The sequence below is a fragment of the Battus philenor genome, unplaced genomic scaffold (assembly GCF_028537555.1).
Source record: "Battus philenor isolate CCGP_79_NKW_IND1 unplaced genomic scaffold, ilBatPhil1.0.hap1 SCAF_7, whole genome shotgun sequence".
Classification (NCBI taxonomy): Eukaryota; Metazoa; Arthropoda; class Insecta; order Lepidoptera; family Papilionidae; genus Battus; species Battus philenor.
This window is the reverse complement of record NW_027181737.1, coordinates 5,443,706-5,466,867: the sequence shown is the minus strand read 5'-3', so window position 1 is coordinate 5,466,867 and position 23,162 is coordinate 5,443,706. Positions and strand designations below refer to the sequence as shown.

At 33.5% G+C, this 23,162-nt stretch overlaps 3 protein-coding genes across 4 annotated transcripts in view; 2 read left to right on the top strand and 1 right to left on the bottom strand.

Annotated features, from left to right (window-relative positions):
- The window catches only part of Keap1 (kelch like ECH associated protein 1), a 31,430-nt gene extending 30,572 nt beyond the window's left edge, over positions 1-858 (bottom strand). Inside the window, exon 1 of the mRNA XM_068774142.1 lies at positions 606-858. The gene's annotated coding sequence lies outside the window, so the exon portion shown is untranslated. The remainder of the gene's footprint in view (positions 1-605) is intronic.
- A 1,297-nt stretch (positions 859-2,155) lies between these two features.
- On the top strand, positions 2,156-7,963 carry RanBP3 (ran-binding protein 3). Its single transcript, XM_068774253.1, has 6 exons — positions 2,156-2,233; positions 2,663-2,791; positions 2,925-3,316; positions 4,386-4,526; positions 6,494-6,766; positions 7,214-7,963. Exons 1-6 carry the CDS (start codon positions 2,215-2,217, stop codon positions 7,628-7,630), a joined length of 1,371 nt encoding a protein of 456 aa, XP_068630354.1. The 5' UTR covers positions 2,156-2,214; the 3' UTR covers positions 7,631-7,963.
- A 4,552-nt stretch (positions 7,964-12,515) lies between these two features.
- The window catches only part of Pkcdelta (Protein kinase C delta), a 38,483-nt gene continuing 27,836 nt past the window's right edge, over positions 12,516-23,162 (top strand). For both annotated transcript variants that reach the window (XM_068774214.1, XM_068774213.1), the window contains exons 1-2: positions 12,516-12,772; positions 19,278-19,378. In XM_068774214.1, coding sequence (XP_068630315.1) covers positions 12,683-12,772; positions 19,278-19,378 — 191 coding nt within the window. In that variant the 5' untranslated portion in view covers positions 12,516-12,682. The remainder of the gene's footprint in view (positions 12,773-19,277; positions 19,379-23,162) is intronic.

Genomic DNA, 23,162 nt, shown 5'->3' with positions numbered 1-23,162 from the left:
CTCTGTCTAAGCTTAGAGGCTCTCACAGCAAGTTCAAGTAAGGCTAATTATTACATTATTTAACAGTAACAGTAGGCCACTTAGTTTTGTAGATTATTTCGACATAATTTCACAGTGAATAGATATCATGGTCTAAAGAGGAGCATTGGCTTAAGTTGTTCATAAATATTATTTTAGATTGAAATTTGAAAATGGACCAAAAACTCAATCTTTATGCTATTGTTGAAAAGCAAGTAGTCACAGAAGATTGTAACCAAGGGAATAAAGTTGTAATCTAAACATGAAATAGATAAACAGATAATTTTCAAAACCTGACCAGATTTTATAGCTTAGAGCAGTGTTTGGAAGTTTATGTACGTTTTAGTTACTGAATTAAATTGGTTATTAATATGTTTATAGGAAATAAATATATGGTATTCTCTAATACAGTATTATTAGAAAAACTAAAAATTTTACGTACTCTACATTTTTTAATGTTCCTAAAAAACGTTTTTCATTTAAAAGTATGTCATGTTCTTTTAAAAGAAATTATTTACAACTTAATAAATTTGTTTTATGCCGAAACTTAACTTTAACAAAAATACTGAGTTGTCAAAGGTACTTACCTCTTTATACTGCTTCACAAAAAATTACATCAAAATGCAAGTAATTGTTTGTCCACTTTTCGCCGATTTAACATAGTACGGTTAAGAAAATTCGTACATTATAAAACATGTTTATCAAGTATTTACGATTTTTATATTAATTAAACCAACCAAAAAATTAAATCCGTAGAAATTATATTTGGCGATAAAAATCTCGCTTTCGAAAGTGTATCTCAGTGAATATTAAAATATTTACACGTAAAATCTTCTTCATTTCAATTCCCATGACATGTCAATGTACTAATTTCTAATGTCAGTGTCACTTTATGGTCCTATAAACATTAAACGTCATACCTTTAAACTTTTTTAAAAAATAAGAGAAACCTTCAGCCAATTGAAATGTAATTTTAATTAGCAACTTTTTAATTATTTTATATGAATCACTTTTATTATTTTGTAAATTACTATAAAATATGACATCGAAGCAATTCACATAGAGTATATAGGCTCCAAATATTATATTAAATAGTAATTTCAATTAATGCTTGTTAATAATTTTTTTAATTTTTATTTCAGGGAAATAATATTCTCACATATATTAGGTGCTAATGAACTGGTCACTTTCTAACATTTGATATATCGCTTTGTTCTAGTAATCAAATTAACTCAAAACGGACAAAACATTTTTTCATATCACTAATAAGCCGCAGATATTGAAGACTACATGGCATTCATTTGCGATCTAGCCAAAAAAAAATAAGCACACATCCTTAAATTTGCAGTGATTGAGATGTAATTGCCACAGACTAACTAATTAGTGAAAAATAACTAAAGATTTTTTTGCCTATGTTGTCGTATATAGGATCCCAAAATAAATTAATAATGCCATTACAGTTAAAAAAATAAGTTTAAACTACTTGCAACCTATTTTAAACAAAAAAAAATTACAACGTAAGTAAAAAAAGGACCTACAAATTTTTCAACCTGCAGATAAAGATTCTCAACTTACTTTTCGTAATAGTTGTATTATATTTCTTTATACAGTGCTGTAAATGTATGCAATTTGATAATAACGTGAACTGAAATATTTATTTATACCTATAATAATAGAGATCTAACTCTTCCGCATTTAGAAGGTTAAAAAAATCCCTGCGTTTTAATTTCAAATTTTTAAATTCTGTCTCTGGCAAATTTATAGAAAATCGATATATAAATAGCTTTGTAGCGATATGACCAACGAATACAGACGTCTATTTGTAGATCAATATAATTATACTATAAGAATAATTTAAAATACATTTTTATACATAATTATATTTTAGCTTAGTCTATTACAATCGTTAAGTTTTCGGGGCATTTCTCAGAATTATATACTGTACACCATTACTTGAGAATTATTTTATATTACTGAATATATTTAAGAGTGAATGAATCATTGAGCATGTTTTTTTATAATCTTAAATGGTGAGCATGTGTTTTTTTCTGGTATGGCTAGTTATTGTTCATTTCTACAGATGCAGCATATATAATTCTATAATTTTCGCACATTTCCAAGTAAATATACAATCTGTTGGATTTGTTGTCAGTGCTCTATCAACGCACCTTTTGTGTCTGTGAATAATATCCGACGATGGCAGATGCAAAGCAAGGTATGGTTACATATTTTTGCTATAATCGTGGTATTTTAGGACCGTTTAAGCTATTAAATTTGTCCTTTTTTGTATACGATTTCATTAGTATTGTTTTAAAGTAGGTACAGTTCTCTGTAATTAAAAATGGTTACAATTTTCAGCAGATCCTGTATCATCAACGATTTTTTGTCTGAAATGCAAACAATTTTTGAATTAAATACACAATGATGTTATAGATTATAATCACTAGAGTTTAATGTTATTTATTGTAAGAAAATAGTATTAGTAGGGAAAACACTACTTTGTCCTTAATGTGACAAGCGATGGTAGCCTAAAGAATCTATAACAGTGTGTAAACGGGAGGAATCACGTAAATTCATATATATTTCAGATAAATCAACTTTATAAAATGTGTTATAAATCCTTTATTTTTCGTTTTATCCACAGGAAAAGCGTCTTCAGAAGATCTGTACAATGGTTCAACCCAGTCACGGGTTATTTTGGCTAAGCCACGTCTTGGTGGTTTCGGATCTTCGAATTTCGCTTCTAGCTCCAATAAAAGTTGCAATCCCTTTGGTGAGTTATAATGGTTATAATTTTCTTCAATTTATTTGTAAAAATGTGCAAGAAACTCTGCAAAGAATTTTCTACAAATTCATGCCTTCAACTACTATTAGTTTGATTAAAATTTTAATTGTGCTATTTTCAGGTTCTGTTTTACGTCCTCCGCAGCTAAAACCAACCAGCAATCCATTTTATAAACATTCAGAGATACCTGATGAAGTTGACACAGAGAAGTCAGTACCAGAAAATGTAGATAGATTACAAGATAAAAAAGATGAAACAGATCAACCCAAATTTGTACCACTTGGCTCTGCTGGTGGCACTTCTAGGTCTGCCAACCCAGTGCCAACGCCTGCACAGCCAACAACTGCCACATCATCAACTGGCTTTGTTTTTGGTCAAAACCTGAGTGAGCGAGTTGTTATGGCAGAATCAGTGAACAATGGGGAAGCATCATCTGATGATCATAGTAACTCCAATGGCACTACAGAATTGTTATTTACTACTGCTGCTGCTTCAGTAAAAGAAAATAATCAGGTTAGTTTTTTTTAATGAACTATCAATTGATGTTAAGCCACCATATTATTTACTCAGTGAGTTATTTTTGGGTAGTGATCTTCATTGTACTAAATATTTTGGGTTATTTATTTGCTAGTTGCTGGATGTAGGCATGCAAGACTGGTCATTGTGGCAATCTTTGGGGGAGACCTATGGTTCGCAGTGGCAAGCCCACTATTGGCAGATATGATGATAATGATGATTTATTTACTATAGCCCTTTCTTCTTTAATTGCCTATAAAAAATAATTTACTTCACAATTTTCCTTTATGGATATTGATTTTTTGTTTTGTATCTTTTGGCCTGGTATATAAGTTAGGTTAAAAGGGTTATATCTGTAATTATATCAAAATAAATATTTTGCATATATTCAAACCAACTCCAGAAATCCTATTACTGATGGGTCCGTAAACATTTGCACCTCAGTCTACCATGGGTTCCTGATATGTGTAATTAGTAGCCCCACTTGCTACCAGTTATAGAGGCGTAATGGTCTCTATACCTGGTAGCAAGTGGATCTTTTGATTGGAGGATCAATTTGTTCCAATTTCAGATGACTCAAAAACCAAATAATGCAACCGTTACCTTTAATTAATTATTTTTATTTATATTAAAAAACTGGTAGAAAATGCTTTCAGCAATAAGTTTGCTGTTATAAATTATATCAAAAATGTTTAAATGAATATACAGTTTTATTAGTATTATCTATTCATCAATTCAGCTCATACAGGGCTGCAAATGCCTTCTCCAAAGGTATTAATGGGGGATATACTATATTCACCATGCTAGGCTACTTTTATGATACACAAAGGGTGTTCCTGGTCATCCTTTGCAAATATGTTTGTAAGTGGAGGCAGTCCTATATAATTAATACCTAGGGTTAACTTTCTAAAATTGTGGTTCAGGAATTGAAGCCACAACCTTTGCTTGAAAATCTTAGTCTTGATGCTTATGGGCCAGCACTGCTCTATTATCTATTAACTTATTTAAAATCTTTAATTCACAAATAAAAGCATTACTTAATTTAGATTAATAAATTTTAATACAGGATGAAGCAGGGCCAAGTGAGAAAGGAGGAGAAGGTCTTGCCGCAGCTGCAGCTGAGTATGAGCGTTCTCATACACGACCACCACCACTTACCAGTAACTGTACAATGACAGGGGAAGAAGATGAAATTAATGTTCTGCAGGTTTGATATATTATCCATATAATCAGTGGTAGCATGTAGTGTATTCTCCTGCCTAAATGAATACCAAAAATTAAATTGTCCAGTGTGGATTTGCTCTTTTGATCTGTTGTTTAAGAATGGACAAATTTTTTAACAAATTTCTTTTTAACTCATAATTTGTTGTGACTTTGTGTATCTCGAATGACAAAGGTAAACAAATTAGAAAACATTAGTAGTAAAAATGATGATTTTATAGAAGCTCATTGAAAAAATAACTACAATGTACTTTTGGAAAAAAATAAGTAAATAAGTGGTTAAGCAAGTTGTATTGACAACAATCTTAAAAATTTAAGTCACAAATGATTGTACATCTGTTTCATTCACTGATTGTAGGAGTCGCAATCTACAATGCAATCACACACGGTACAATCAAATGCCGCACTGTTCAGACATCGAGGTAGGTTTTCGAGTTTCTGCACGACGCGACGACAATAAGACAAGTCACATACACTGCATACCGTCATCATAGTCTTTTGATAATTAACTGGTCTTGTCGGAAACGAGACTAGACCATATATGACATGAGTTGCCGACTCCCAATCATAATAGATAAAAGTGTTGCTGGAGTTTTTTTTACATTACTCCTTTTCCAGCACTAACGCATTCCGAAGTCGTAGTACTGTTATGAACTCTTGTATAAGCCTTTGTGTCAAATGTCAATGTCAGCCTAAGCCATCTATGAATTCATCGGCTGCACAGTCCAGTGAAATAGTAATATGTAGAGGCCCGAGTCAAGGCCTCTTCGAGAGCTTTCCAATTCTGATACCTTTTAGAGGTTTTAGGCTGGGCGAAATTTGCGCCTTGCCATTTAGAATTTGCAAATTCCATTTGCGGAACAGTTAGATTTGTCCAAAAAAAACATTGTTTTGTGAATCAAAGTTAATATACAATGTTAAATGTTAGTAGCACAGGTTCAAAATGTGTAAAGGTTTTTTAATAATGTAACAATTGTTGATGATCTATTAATCTCTTTCAGTAGCTGTGAAAAGTGCAGTTTTTTAACTGCAGTTACTTAAAACTTATATGAGTAATTAAAGTATTGTAATTAACTGGCTTACATTGTTATTCCATTAAATTAATGGTGTTCATAGAAAATGTAATGTAGCCATACTATGTTTACTTTATCTATATTGAGCATGAGCGAACACTTTTTTTAATATCATACAGGTGATTATCTTACATATCATTTCCTATCCAACTTTGATTAAATAACAGTGCTTGTATACTGTATTGTGTTTTGAACTTACAAATGCTGTTGACTGCTGTTGAATGATGAACATTTATAGGTTTAACAAAGGGTGTGTTAGTAGTTTAACCCTGAAGAATATTTATAAATTTATCAGTTATTAATCCTACAGGTTCCTAAATGTGTTTAGCATGTCCAAATTAGAGGTGCTGGAGAAGACCACTGCGCAACTATCTGATATTCGTAATGTATTTTGTAATATCTATATGTTTATGAATATCTCTTTGCATAACTGCAAATATTAAAATATGAATACACAACTTAGAAAAGCCCTGAAAAGAGCGTGGAAAAAATGTAAAAAAACTCCTTTGACGTGTCGTTAGGTTGGGGACAGAATTCACAATTTAAAAAAATAGTCTCGGATGAGAAAACTTAATATTTTACCAAAAAATGGTGCAAAGGATGTTATAAGCCAATACTATAAAACGAAAACCATTGAAATTTATTACGAAAATATCATAAACCAACATTATTGTGTGGACTGGACAGGGGTTATGGTATTTTCCCTATTATATTTTTTGATTATCTATATAAATTTGAGTAAGCACTGCTAAAATAAAAAAAAGAGATTCATGCCATAACAAAAAATCCGAGTAACAAGGTGTATCGGAGAACTGCGTTATTTAAAATTGTTTAAAAACAGAACAAATAAGGTGTTTTGATATATTTTTTAATGTTATAGATTACATGCCGGCTGTTTGCATGGGAGTCTGGGAGTTGGCGAGAACGTGGCCGAGGTGTGTTGCGGTTAAACGATGCAGCATCAGGTAGCTGTAGCGGAGGTAGCGGTGCCACCGGTAGTGGATCGCGACTGGTGGTGCGTGTAGCTGGATCTCTGCGTGTCGTGCTTAACACTAAGCTCTGGCCCGATATGGTCGTAGAACGTGCAGGGGCCAAGTCACTGAGAATCACTGCAGTTGACCCCCAACTTCAGATTAAATTATACCTTATTATGGTAAGTTAACCATTTTATGTAGCAATCATGCATTAAGTTCAAATAAATTCAATAATTAATCAGCCAAATTCAACAGTCAGTTAGTTTTGACTTATACACAAAGGAAAAATGCTTTAAAAACACAACTTTGTCCATTAATGTTAATGGTTGATTGACCATTAGTGATCAATCACAAAAGCAAATTAAAACTATGTGTTGTCAACATTATTCACTTTGTGGGATTATTGTAACATCTAAGAAAAATTTTAAGACAGATAAATAACATTCACTTATCCACAGATGGTTTTTTTTTTCTAAATTAAGTTTTTTTTTATTTAACTCGGTTTGGTTCATTTATATAAGTTAACCAAATTAAGTTAACTTCATTCTGGATACACCTGACTGGAATCCTGCAGTCCACTTTGATTTAAATATAATCAAGTTGTAATAATAAATCCTTTGTTCCAGGGAGCTCCTTGTGATATTGTCCATTTATACAGAGCACTCATGGCACGTGTTGCCGGTAGTAAAAGAACTATTAACTGTAAACAAAATACTACATCACAAAAAGCTGCTGAGAGGTTAGAAGCAGCTGCTGATGATGGCGATTATCCAGATAAACCTGATAATACCTTTGATGATGATTCATGTTTTGAGGAAGATAAACAAAACTCTGAACTTCAGGAAGATAAAGATGGTGAACAATTTCCATCTGATAATAGGCTGGAAACTGATTCAGAAAATAAGACTGAAGAGGATACATCACAAGTATATAATGAAATAGATGAAGAAAAAGAACCCAAAGTGTTAAAAAGAAAAGAACCAATTAACGATGAAACATCTCCAAAGAGACAGTGTCCAGAAATTTTAATACAGAGACCATAAAATTTGTGATTCACTTGTACACAGTTAATATTAATGATGTCTAAACTTTGCTGAAAGCTCTAACATGAAATAGAGATCCTTGTTAGAATATTTATATATTGATAGAGATATAGATCTTTCAAATTATGCAGTTAAATATTATTTTAGTACAAAGCAACAGGGCTGCAGGATACTAAATTAGTATTTTTGCATTTGCTAATACCACATTCCAATATTTGAAATGTCACGCTGCAAAGGACATGTTTGGCTGAGCTGATAACCAAATAAATAATAATGTACATGTGATCTTATTTTCTGATCAGTAATAATAATAAACATACTTTCTTTCTAAAACTTGAGTTTTTTTTTTTCAATAATGTTTCCATGTACAATTCACCACATTGTTGCAACATATAAGTAGGTAATGTTAAAAATGATATTCAAGCTGACATAAAAATGCTATAAAGGAAGTTTATACACAGTTACTCTGGTAACATTTTCCATGTTTAGTAGTTCATCATTAAATGGAAATATGAACGATTTTATTTTCTAGTACTTCCTATTTGTATACTTTATTCAACACAAGACTATTTTATTTCCGATCCCTACATTTTAGTAATATACATCATTAATATCATTAATTTTATACTTAGGCATAGTGATTGCTCTTGGGTAAAGTTACAATTAATCCAGTATTTTACGATTTCGTATTTGTATATTGTTATACTGGTGGCAATTGTTAATAAATAAAATAAGCGACGGGCATATTTCCAAAAAATGAATATTGGTTTGAGTACAATAAATATTCTTAATAATAAAATGATTTTATTTATGTATACCTTTTAGAGGTAAAAATTATAATTAATTAATTTAAAACTATTGTGTGATTAGGTTGAATGTTACGAAATTTTCTAAACTAGTCGAAAGGGGCTAACATTATAATTTTTTGTTGTTTTCAAAATAATTTCAGTTTTACTTAATAAAGATATGAAAAAATATGTGAAATTCAGATTTATTACTTTAGATATTTGCCTGCGTTGTAGTTTTTTTTTTATAACGGACAATCTGTCATTTTATGTAGTAAATTCAAAATAGTTTTTATAATTACCACTGGTCATTCATTATACTGGCCTTCGCACAACTTTCTTTGTGATATCTCCTGAGTTGGTTTGTGTAAACTAACTCAAAGGCGCAAATGAATCTAGCAACCTTTTGCTAGATCCAATGTAGAGCAGTGCTGCCAAATGCCAGTGTTGGTGCCACAAATGTATCCAATTTGTTGCAACAGAAAATTTCCCAAAATAGGGTTTTCTAAAGAAAAATAAATTATTTAAATAATAATACTATTAAAAATTAAGAGTTGGTTTTGACAGTGTTTATAATTAAAAATATTATTATCTTTTAATCGCGACTAAGAACTGTCCGATTTGAGTTGTAGTTTTAAAAATAAACCACGTGCTTTTAAAATGATTATTAAAATAAACTATGTAATGTGATGTGTCCGGTATACTTTTATAACCATAAAGCTGACATGATTTGTTATTCAAACGCTCGTTTATATTTACATTTGGAAAAGTTCGTGAGAGTTGTAAAGAAGTTAAAAATGACTACTAATCATAAAATCAGTGTTGATATGGTTGTTAGAAAAAATGTTAATTGGTGCATACGTAAAACAGTTTGGTCTGTAATGGAGATTGAATTGTGTATAAATATAATACTTTATTAATCAATCCTTAACTTGGATTAAGTTTCTAAATTGTTGTACTTTTAATATTCGCTGTAACAAAAATTGGTTATATATTTTAAATGCCCACAAATAAATAACAGCCTACATTACAAATATTTTAAAGCAAATCGAATCGCAAATATCATAAAAATACACTATAATATTTTTGTTACATTGGTGCGCAATTTAAATATTGGGTATTTTGCTCCTGAAACTTTGGCTGCATCATCCTCGGCTAAGGCTTTCTAGCCGGTAGGCAAGCCTAACACTCCTATAATCATTTCTTTGGCGGTTCTGTCAGAGCAGCCGAAAACTCCGAAATCTTAAGCCGGGTCTTCCTCTCCTGCCGTGGAGTTGAAAGCCCTCGCCAATATAGACCTCGACTCGAGGTATCTGTTTTAGCTGCAAAGCCTCTGTCCTTCGGAGCGCTTTCTGGTCATAGCGGATCATTCGGCGCTTCTCTTGAAGCGGAATTCGAATAAAATTACCCTCTTCGAACCTAAGCTACGTTACTCCTCTCACATCGTGCCCCCGTCGAGCACGGTGCACCATGCACTCATCACATTCGTACTCACGACACCGGCGGCCACGCTCGCCTAGCCCGCGTTAAAACGAGGGCGGTCAGGTGAGGCCCGTGTCGCTCCCTCGCTTGGCTAATCTACATCCCTCTTCGTGCGAGCGACACCGTTGCAACGGGAATACGTTCAGACACATTAAAGGTTTTAGATCACGGACCTCAGTTTCCGTGACCTTAATTTCGACGAAGCTGCATAAAGTCAAAATGACCAACTACACACACATAGTAGTAAACTTATGTTCTCGGGGGACGGGCGCCCGCCCACGCGATCGAGTACAGCTAGTGTGATTCGAGGTAGAATTCGGATCTCACTTTCGATCACGGAGCAGTTCTCGCTGCCGTCCATTTCACACACATACATTACACTATATTCATACGGGCGAATATCATCGTGCATCTGGAATAGATGATAATATGAGATGAGGCTCAAGTTGTTGCATTGTTACAATAGAGCCTAAAGAACAGTGCAATGGCTCGAGAGCTTTATTGTATTGACGTCTTTACGAAATCGCCTTTAGACAGGCATTGATGTGTAACCGGAGCTCCGACAAGTCCACGGGGTACCACTTAGCAAGTGGACATAAAGAAGGTGTTTGAAAGAAGCCAACCTCACTCATAGAGACTTCAAAATGGCCACATAACACCGACAATGTCGACTTCAATTTGCTCGGAAGTGTCTCGGAGCATCGATCAATGGCGCATGTTTTTATTCACTGACGAATGCAAAATGTTTTTATGCATAGTACTGACAGGAATGGTTGGGTCTACAGGCGTCCTGGAAAACATTGCGCGGAGCTGTTTTTATTAAACAGATGCCTACGGAGTTCGTTTTTTGCATCTTATGGGTAGGGATTTCCTTCGTCGGAAAAACAGAGTTCGTGGCTGGAGGAGGCCGAGGATCTCCTTCTCCTGGCGGCTGACCGTATGCCGTATTCATTGGGGATAATTTCACGATTATGCCTGATGTTAAACTGCACCCGTTACAAGGGAATTCCTCGAAGTTGTTGGTATACGGACAGTGGACTGGCCTGCGTTCAGCCCTGACATGATTTCGATTGATCGTCACTGGAATGTAGTAGCGTTCGAGCCATAAATCCGTTTCCTTTAAATATTGACGAGCTCCGAAACGCATTGATAGAGGATTGGGAGACTACTCCTTAAGTGGTCATAAAAAATTGATCCATTCGATGGTAAATCGAAAACGATCAGTTATTAGGTCAAGAAGGTAACACCCGATAAAAATTAAACCAATTTTGAAATAATTGTAATGTTTTTTATTTCATTTAAATCACTTTCGTAGAAGAAAAGTACAGGTTACCATGAAAATGGGGTCATTGGAAAGTTATATATATGTGTATAAGGGAAATAGTTATGATTTTGTTATAAAAAATCGTTTTATTATTAACAATAATATAAGTTTTGTAATATTTTTTGTGAAAAAAATGATGATTTCAAATAAATTCGTGAATGATATATAGAATTTTATAGCGATAAGAGTAAACAATCATTTAAGTCTAAGAGCAACAAGTAAGAAATGTGGATTCACTAATAACATTTGGTTCATATCCATTATCGATAGGCAATGTAAATATAAAATTTTCATAAATTGCAAATAATAGGTGTTTGTTTAGCGCGAGATCAGAGGTCGCTTTAAGAATCAACCACTGTTTCAATGTTTGTAACGTGGCAGAGCTTATGAGTCAGCTCCTGGACGCCTCGTGTATTTTGCGCTTTAGATCTTCGTCATTGCATTTACGATTTATGTACGATTTCAGATACTCAAAGTACTAGTGACAAATCAAGTTTGTGTTCTAGCAAGAATCCTTACATTTTATCGAAATTATTGTTTTCTTAGCTCTCTATCTAATTATTGTTTCTACAGCTCTCACAGAAACATATCTATACGACAACAAAATGCAACAGAGGGAATTCGAAGTTTTTCAAACCCAACAGCTGCGCTAGACATAAGCTTACCAGACGTCGTACTGACGATAGCATTTTTTCGTTATGACGCGCACGTTTTTATCAAGTGCATAATTACAAATTAGATTTTTATTCTTTATTGCAATTAATATTTTTATGTTTTGTACTTGAATTTTGACTGTACACTTTTTTAAATTTTTAGTAATAATATTATATTAGTTTTATTTAATATATATAGATTTCGTTATTACTTCAGTGTATGGAATATATTAAGTTTTTTTTTTTCATTTTACGCTATTTTTAACTTATAGAATATATCGTTAAATTGACAATACAATAATATTACATAAATTTTTTCACGGTTACTTGCACGTTTTCTTAAGGAAAGTGTCTACCTGGTACAAAATAATTAGGTGTAAATATTTAGGCGTAGAATTTGAATGATAACATGTTTTCTTTTTTGAAAACTACATTTTTAACACGAATATGGATGTTTGCAAAACATATGAATTTTCAAAATGTCGCGTATGTTCGTATATTTAATGAAGTAAACATTTAGGTCACCTATAAATAAACTTTTATCTTCTATCATTTATCCACCGAACACACTATTGTCGGCGAAATTTGAAGCGCGGGCGGTTGGCCGACGCGGAGTCCGCCAGACAATTCACGATCCCGCCTCTTCAGTGCTCCGTACGTCGTAAGTGCTGAAAGTCGTGTAAAAAGTAGTATCCGGCCACGAATAGCGCGTGTGGAATTCCATTTATAAATACACGGCAAGCGGGAGGAGGTCGGACGACAGCGGGCGAACAAGCGACCGCGCGGGCATGTTCGCGTGTGGACGCCGATGATATTTACGGGCGGGGGGGCTCGCCGCCGCACGTCGCCCGCGCCGCCGCGTGCGCGCGCCCCCGTCCAGCGCCTTCACGCCGACCACGTGAGTCTTAGGGTTGCCACCCAGTACGAACCTTTGCAAATTAAGCAAATCGCCGACGTGTAACCAAAAGAAAAAAAAAAAATAAAACTGACACCTAATCAAACACTTATTTAAGCACGATTTTCCAAATGTTCTGCTTATTTTGATTAAGTGAACAGATTTAATATTATATTGTTATAAAAGTGTGTATGACAAGAGAAATATGCCAGAATAGCCATTTACCCCTTTGATAGAGAATTCCAAACGCGACCTAAGTTGACAATCACCCGTAACAATGACATAAACAATGAAAAACATAGATCAATAAAATAAACTTTTAAACTGCAATACACAAAAATAGTAATTTTTATTCGTGGTCACTTTCGCAAGCGTCCTTAACAGATTTAGAGCAATTCTTTCTCAAGTTTCATTATAACTTAAAAATCAAATTTATTGGCACAAATTATTCTTGTAAAATTATGTTTCATGAACTTCAAAAAATTATCGTATGACAATTCTGTGGCATTACAAGTGTTGTCGCTGTCAAATTTTGTCATTTAATATTGTCTTTTAGCTTGATTGCAATGAGCCTATAGCATGAATAATAAAAAGAATTGATATGTAATGCCTTGAAAACTTTTCAATTTTCAACTCACTTCCGGACTATCGAGGAATATCTTGTTAGTAAGAATTGATTCATGACAGATTTTAGGAATTTTCAGATTGTCAATTGCTTTTAAACAATGCTATTTTTGTCATCATATCTATAAGTACATTTTAATACATTAATGTGATGCGGTGAATACTCTTGGTAATAAACAAAACTTTAAAGACATAATGTTCTTTCATTCAAGTTTTTTAAATACGCAACCCTACGAAATATTGTTTGCACTACGAAGCGTCAACAAAATTAAACATAATGTTTATCTAATGATCCCTCCTACGAATCATCATCATTTCAGCCGTAAGACGTCCACGGCTGGACACAGGCTTCCCCGTAGGTTTCCATTAGGACCGGATGAAAGAAAGAAACCTGCATAAAGCATCTTCCGATAATCATAACGAAGTCGTCTGTTCACCTTGTGGGTAGACGATCTACGTTGCGCTTGCCGCTGTAAATCTTCCATGCTAAGGTCTTCACTGCAGAAGCTAAAGGTTCTCGGTCATCTGTTCTGTGCGTTGTGTGGCTAGCCCACTGCCATCTCAACTTGTCAAGCACGGGGCACGGGGGGTACTCCGAGTACCTTCACCGATTTAAGCTCAAGGAGGACTCCTCGTGCTTCTGTAAACCAGGCGTGGACCAGACCGTGGTCCACCTGCTAGCCCACTGTCCCGCATTCGGAGGACTCTGGGTCGACTCCGAATTCCGGTTGGGCGTAAAAAAAAATTAGGGAAACATCGCCTTTATGTTAGGTTAAAGTAGGCAATCGTTTCTCAGTTTTTGTAAAGTAATAGTTAAACATGTTACAAAAATAAACAAGTTAAACAGTGTAAAACAGTAAGCATAATACTGTAATAAAAATGTGAAATAATGTAAACAAAATTGTAAAATAGAGAAATAAGAAGGCGATGTATGAATGAGAATTAGAACGAAAGAGAAAGATAAAATGAATTATAGAAAGAAAGAATGGAACGATAGATTATGTGAAGAATAATAGTAGTATAGTAATATAGTAAAATGAAAAGTAGAGTGAAAAAAATAAATAAAAAAACAAAAAGCGACCCTGTCCTTCCCAAATATAGAGGAACGAGTGAAAAAAAAACTTGTCAAGCCGCTGGCCTATGCCGGTTAATTTCGTTTATTTACGGATTTCATACCGTACCCAAGTGATATGTATCCCTATATTCTTCCATATTCACGTTTCTTTATATACGCTTCCCTCTAATGTTTTTGTCTGTGGCGTAATCTTATTTGTATATTTGACCCTCCCCCATGACGAACATTAAAGTCAATATTTGATTTACACAGGGAAGTTAATTAAGAAGCGATGATTATGCTCATCAAAACGTGTGTATTTATGTGCCTAAATAAGCCTTATTATTTGAATCATGCTTGGGTTAGAATCTGGTTTGGATTCTGAATCACTAGAAAAATATTTACTTTTAGGAAGAAATACAGCATGAACCGTGTTCTCCATCGTGAAACTATTGCTGCATTTTAACTTTATTTGATCTGGTTTGAAATGCCACCTAAGCAGTAATTTGCCCAAGTGTTATTTGTAATTTCTGCCCGTCGCTTTAATAGCGAGACCAATTACCTTTAACATAAACATAAAAATAATGTCAGTTATGTTTCATATTTAAGTTTTTGTTCTGATTTTTGAAATCGAAAATATTACAATTTCGATTTCCCGACAGAAGTTAGTATGAGAAAACTGTCGAGTGATAAATTTTTTCAGAAATGCGAAAATTTAAATTACCTTTTAATTTTCTTAACCGTCATGAAATTATCGTGTGTTACAGGAAAGTTAGTATAGGCATCGGGAACATTTTCTTTGGACTTCAAGTCGAACTTGGAATGTAATCGAATGTTTCATCGTATTCAACTAGCTTTTACGGAAAAAGCACTTTAATAGAAGCTGTTTATTATTATTCTAAAGTCGATGTGGCCGCTGCTACGAGATTAATCGCGGTCGCTAGAACTTAAAGTATTAAAAAAGTGGTCGTCGTTTGACTGCTATTACGGAAGAAGTCTAGAAGTGAAAAATATGTCTGATTTGGTGTAGTGTGATTATAATCTATGGAATATTTTTATATTATCCTAAAGAGTCTCAGTCACATAAAATCACGTAGAGATTGGCTACAATACTAAATTTGTAACCCCTTCATTTTGTCTTCAAAAAGTTAAATTGTTCATGGGTCTGAGTATACTCATATATAACAAAGTTTCACAACATATCTTAGATGATTGTTTTTTCAGTTTTAAACCTAAGATTAAAAGTATATTATTAAATAAATCAAATAAAATTATTTGAGAAATTTCATTTAACAGATGCAACTGTTAAGTTTCTGATCGGTTGTTTTCAGCAAATCAGCATTCCAAGCCGTTGGACTTACTACTTATAATATAAAAATAACAGACGATTCAAAAGTGCGTGTTAATGCTTATTAGAATAAAAATATTTGGAATTCGAATTTGTGACATTTTTTGGTTACAGATGATTAAAAAAAATATTAAAAAGATTACAAACACAATTTCCACGTGTACGCGTGTTGCTCATTCCATTGATAGAGCACTGATAAACGCATGACGTCCAACCGCGCCGGAGCAATCCCATCAAACGTTTAATGCGGTTGGTTGCTTTCTATTTATAGGTTTGCCTTTACTGGCCCATGGGCGGCCGAATTCCGATCAACCTTGATACCCTTTTCCCAATTACACTCATCACTCATCACCGGCTTGTGAGATTGTCTTAGGCATGCAATTTTTTTTTTAATCAAATAGAATGTCGTAAAAATATCATGCAATTATCAAATTAACTAAATTTATATATTATTTACTTACTTGTCTAGTATTTCTATAGGAATTTTGATGGTTCTACTCGATATTTGAATGCATTATATATTATGTTTTGTACATTAAACCTGATTTAACAGATTTTTTACTACGAATAATCTTCTTCGAAAAGACTTTATCACGTAGGTTCACTATATGGGTAAATAGATTCTACAAAAAGCCCAAGCTGAAGTCCCCTCGTGGGGGTCCTTGAGATTATCTACTCCATGGAGTGTCAGCTGAAGCGATCTAAGAACTCAGTGGCCTTCCAATCCGGTGAAACAATATGTAGCGCTCCGTGCCGTGGCTCCTCCGGGAGCCCTTGAGCTTCACCTTAAAATAGGTCTTACGCTAGGTGTCTTCCGCGCTCAGCCATCTCAAACCCGCGGAGGCAGAGAAAGTCCAGTTCAAAAAACATATATTCTAAATATCAATGTCAAAATTTAAACTTACAGTGTAATTGGAAATAGTTTGAAACTTTAATAAGGGATGAATGTAAAGCTTCTTTGTGTTTACAGCCCATAGACGCCCGCTGCAAGACACAGGCCTCCCCCAAAGACATCAATTGGGGAATAAACCATTAACGCCACGCATGGCAGGATGATTGGCAATCACCGTGTATGTGAGTGGTAATCTTATATAACCAATGCAACAAAATGCAACCTGTGATCCACGATCGCAAGTCTCAGTCCTCTACCGCTGGGCTAACACTGCACATGTAAAGCTTATTTGCTGTCAATTCATGTAAGATGCACCCTATCCAAAAATCAAAGATTTCAGAAATAATCAATAAAGTAATGACTATATATAAAGAAAACTAGTTTCAAATTTTACATTGAGATATAAGCTCTAATTAACCCTTTTAAAGTTTTTACTACCTGTCTGTAATACCTATTTTCCTTTGTTACAACTTGAGAACCACCGATTGCATCCATTTCCCTTTTTTCAATTCCCTTATATTATGTAAAAAGTTATTTTAGAAAATAATCAAAATAGGATATAATCATGAAAAATATTGTAAAATGTAATGACTGTTTGAAACTGTACATATTAATGATTCGCTGTAAACTGTACGCTTGACTGTTCGTTTTGATTATTATGATTTTTGCCTAGTGGGGTCAAATAGTAGCCAATAAAAAATATAAGAGAGTTATAAATCTGTTTATGGCGATGAGAACTGTCGCAATTGAGAACAAAACATCTTTAATTAGAATATAAATAAAAATATCTGTTTTCTCATAATATTTCCTATGCTCAAATACAAATCACCTCTCAATGAACGGATATGCATAATGCAAATTTGAAGGTTTATCATATTTCTCCAAGATTCGTTTTAGAATTTGCCGGTTGCCATATGACGTAAGAAAACAACATAAGTAATGGTCCCACGGTTCCACAACTGAAACATACACCTCCTCACAGAGATAGAATATAGATCAAAATCCACCAGGCAGAAGTGTCTATTGGTGGATTTCATTTCTCTTAATGTTTTCCTTAACAGTTTTTGAGTTATGGCTGTGTAACATAATTTACACATAATGTGCCCTACACTCCTTCGCGTCCCGAGAATCAAACCTGCGACTAAAGATTGCGAAGTCACAATCCTCGAGTCTAACCATATAAATCGGTTATAAATAAATAACCCTTTAAGTAATGAAAAGTTAAAATCTTTATTTTAATTTTTTTATTGAAATCCTAAAAACTATTGCGTATAGTATACTAGTATTTACCACAGTGGAGGATTACGTATCATTACGAATCTTTCTAATTTTACAATATATTACTAATTCCTCCGTAAAGATGATAATCTTTTTTCATTTTTCCATGAGTCACGTAATATGTCGAGGATGAAGAGTTATTCTCTGAATACTTCGTATGTGCTCTAACGTCTGTTCCAGCCAATAAGATTGAATTGTTTCAAATGATTTATCCGGTTTAATTGTTGATGAGAAAATAAATACACGATAAACAAATATTGGCTTTTCTGCCCGTGTTTTGCGTTGGAGATTAATGCGATGCCAGAGAATTTACGAAAAAGACCTTGAAGTTGCAACGAGATCTGTTCAGATGCATCCAAAACGTGACTTCAGATAACGCATTTAATAACAAACATTTCCTTCGCACTGGGTCGGAATCTATAGCTCCGTATGTCGACTTTCATCCGAGTAAGTTACGTGTACACCACGCTCAATTGCGAATATTCTTGGCCTCGTATCATTTTACGACGCACCGCAAATCGGATTATGAAAGCACTACAATAAACTCAAAACAACCGCGTGCTGTGTGAAATTAGCCACGGTCCGTGTTTTCTGAAACGTTCTGTTCAATTATTGTCAACATTCTAAATGCTCGTCATGTAGATGTTAAAAAATTATATGACTCACTCAATGACAGCTTTGTGCCAAGTTTTCATGGCAATGTCGGATTGTTTTTATAAAAATATTTACGCTTGTCTGATTTAAAAATAGCACTAATATAATAGCCCATTATCTTTAGATAGATTCAAGTTACAAAAATAAAAACATATACCACAAACTTGAAAACAATGTTAAATACTGGCATTATCTATTGTAAAATTTGAGACATATTTAAAGGAAATATTATTTCATTTATTTAAACATAAAAAGGCGATTTCGAAGCTTTCACTATTACGACTAATTAACTAATCAAATTTTCTTAAAAATTGCTTCCAAGTGAAAGTTGAAGTAAACTGTCTACAGATAAAAAATATGTGTGCCAGGTATTTTTAAATACTATTAAATATTGTAAACAATTACTTATTTACATTAATACGTTCAATTCATTAGACCGTAAGACGTTTACTGCTGTATATAGGCCCACCTCAGAGATATTTAGTAAAACCAGTTGAAAGCTACCTGTATCCACCGTCTTCTAACAATGTTAACACGGTTGATCTATGCTACTGTTGTTACTACAAATCATGCCGAAGCTTAGAAAATTATAAAGTACAATAATCGCATATCATATACCTTATCTGTGGTGAGATTAAGCCTTAAACAATGGTTCCAGTGGTACCTCGGTGGACGGGGCGGCGAGAGTGGCGACGGCGAGGTGCGGCGCTCGCGGGGCAAACGCATCACTCAGCGTCGTGGCGCCATCAAACACCACAAGTGAGAATCTTAGTGAATATTACCTAATTAGTTGTTAGGTTCTTCTATAAGGAGGTCGAAAAATTGTAACGCTATGGTAATAATCTGATAATAACAGCTGATGTTCCGCTTATTGCGTGAGCGATCTTAAAGCTTTTGAGTTCCTCAATCAGGTGTAACGTAAAGGTAAATGTTTCCTGTCCAAAATAAAATAAACATCTCAATGTCCAGAACGGTTTGAAAATTCAGCGCACTCATAACTGTTATTTATGAGCCAGGTCGCTGATACTGAGTAAATCGCGTTCTTTCTACTAGCTATTTTAACATATGTATGTTTAACCGTTGGCTTAAAATTTGTTTTTTTTTTACCGACATAAATAACGGACACTCATTATTTTAAGAATTTATAATTTCAAAGTTTATTAGCTAGTCTGTGACAGAGGAATAAAATATGTAATTTCAAGAGAATAAATTTCAAACGCATAGTAGAACGTCCACCCATAAGGTGGACCACGATTTTCTTAAGGTTGTCGGAGGACGCAGGATACAGGCTGATTTTAAAAGGTACTAGCAGTGGAAGTCGGTACGATTAAAATTATGATGAAAGTTGTTGGTAAATAAAACTAATATTAACAATTATATTTACTAATAATTGCTCTGAAAGACTTTGTACTGTCTAACGTTACTGGCAGTCCAATGGAAATGAAATATTAGAAAATGAAATGAAATATTAGAAATATTAGAAAATCCAATGAAGATATTAGAATATTTTTCAGATTGTACACTAATGTATTGGTTTAATGTCTTAACAATAAACAACGATTACCTAGAAAAATATATTTTTCATTTTCCGCGCTGCAAAACGAAATAAGAATGGGATTATATTATCTTCGTAATGATTTATAGTACACAAAGGGACATCTCAGTACACGATATTACATGTTGAATTCTATCCCACACGGCTTTTTTAGTTTTGATAGTCATAAAATCTGTTCTAACGACGCCAGTAAGATAGTTATTTTAGTTTTCTTTGTGTTATAATATCATGTTTTTTTATCCACAAAAGCCTCCATAAGCCTTAACGAAAACATAAAAATAGCCCAATTATACGAGCCGATCTCGATTATTGCGGTTGGCAACGAATATGTCATTTAATTTTTATTTGGATAGATCTATAAGCTTTGTCATACACTGTTATGTCGCTAGCTTACTTTTAAAAGAGAAGTTAGAGAATTTACTCAAACACGTGACTAAATTTGTGGATATCTACCTCTACTATAATTATAGTATCTTTTGTAACTTTCTGTCGTGTCTTTTTATGCTTAAACCTGCGTATAGCAACATTGAGGAAAAGTTTATAAAGATTGAGGGAATAATACTTTTTTCGCTTTTTTAAATTAAAAAATACGTCCTATGGGAACAATTTATACAGTAGCGATACAAATGGCGGTCTTTTCGTCAGACGCGATTTTTAACAAATGCAATGCATTTTAGTTAAAGAAGGCAGAAATAACGAACTATTCATTATTTATGATAATGGGATATGAAGATGACTTTAACGGTAACCGGTGGTCACCATACACAATATCATTAACTTCAATTTTCTTCGTTTAGTGGCGTACATTCTAAGATATTGTTCTTCGATCTAACAGCAGCGATAGACATTCGAGCTTATAAAGATCGCGATGTTATAGTTTGCGAACTTACTCAGCGCGTCGTCGACGACACACGGGCAAGTCAAGTTTATATTGTTCCGTGATGTCGAACACCATGGTGGTTTTTGAAATATTATTCATCACTGCTATAAAATTTATCATCATACTAGTACTTGTACTACTATTTTTACTTAGTTATTTTGACGTACTTTCTATTTTCCCCTTTAATAATTTTATAAAACTACACGATATCACTCTGAAATTCTAGGAATTATTGATTATAAAACAAACTTTTTTGTCTTATTTTATTAATCATAACTCATTTCGCGTACTAAGTGCGTATACATATACGTTCTGCGTTCTTCACATAATCGTCTCCTTTATTTTCCTCCTCACCGTACTAACATTCTTCACTTTTCTTTTTTGTGAAATCTATTCTTCTATGGAATAAGTTGCCTTTGGAAATCAGGATGGCAAAAAGCCGTTACAGTTTCAGACGGAGACTTCAGGAACATATACGTCAGAAAGAACATATGCGTCAGAAATTAGCAGAAACTACACAACAGTAGTTATTATTATTTATATTAATCTACACAAAAAACATGTATTATATTATACGTTCAGATTATTTAAGTATTGTATAAAAAATTTAAAAAATAGCCCCTCTGCCCTAAGGTAGACTGGTAGAGAACGCCTATGGCCTTAAGTCCGCCATTGTACATTTTTTGTGTGCATAAAGAGTAAATAAATAAAATAAATTAATTAATTAATATAGTTTAAGAAAAAATAAAAATGCTAATAATTTTATAACAGGCAAAATAATTCAATAAGTAGTAAATATTTTTTAATAATCACAAGAGAAAGGTAAAGTTTACCGAAGGAAGTATAATAAAATCGTCAAGTACATATAAACAGTTACATAATGTAATACGAAAGATTGGGGATTGATTTTCTCAAATAAAAAAAGTACTTAATAAAGTAAACACATGCAGAACGCGTCACATATATCGCCGTTTCTAATCCTTTAACAATAAGCGCGCCAAAGCGTACCAAACGTACTAGCAGATACAGACTACGTGCAAAATTTCAAACCAATTGAATCGCTGACGAACTTGAAAGGTGATTTTTAAGTACGCGTACTTCAGTAAAAGGGCGGCGGAAAAGGTAGCCGAGCCAGAAGTACGCCTACTTATTCAAACGTCTGACAGCTCTGTAATAGTTTGAAAGCTTTATTTCTATGTCACGTAACTAACATTGTTGATTTAAAAGTTAACAACCATTCATCACTTGTGGACGCCCACGTGTTAGTAAGTCGGGCATGGCACAGGGCGTTGCTTTTCTCTTGACATCGACAGTTAAAACAAAAGCGGTTTTATGGTCACAGCTATAGAGATCTTTTTGGATTGGAAATAAACTAAATTTTATTTTTATTGGTATAACGCAAATGGAGAGTTGTGTTGCAATTTAAATTATAATCGTCTTGGTGATATTTGATCTACTTATACAATTTTAGTCACCCAGATAACTAAACTCTACGTTGGCTAAACAATGTAATGAAACTTTGATGAGCGATACGATAAAAAATGATACGTAGTATATAACATTTTTTTTAAAACTTTGAAAGATGTGAGCGAAGACCATTCATCTGACAGTATTGTCCAAAACAATGCAGGTTTAGTAGAGCTTTTCAACATTTATAATTATAAAAATCACCGTATCCAGTATTACAAAAAGTAACTGCTAATTTATGATACGTATAAAAAGGTATGTATTTTTACTAGCTATGGCTTCTTTCAAACCTGACCATATGATACGTTATTAGTAAGTGATCGTGCTGTCGTTTGGTAACATCATTTTTTTCTTCTTAATTTTCTACTCTTTGCAGAACAATCGTGGCTATGCGGGTAAAAATAATTAAAAGCTAGTTTAAAGTTACTGTAATTTTATTATAATGTGACAAATTACTGGTATATTTATTACGAAGGAACCCACCAATAGAACCAAATAATCAATTTTGCTACAGAGAGATGAAAGAATTTTGGTGCTCATAACATATTTACGATCAAGTTTTTTTTACAAATAATTGACAAATTGATCGTCTCCACTGCAAATAAAATCTTAATGTTCAAAATTGATAATATTTTTAAGTC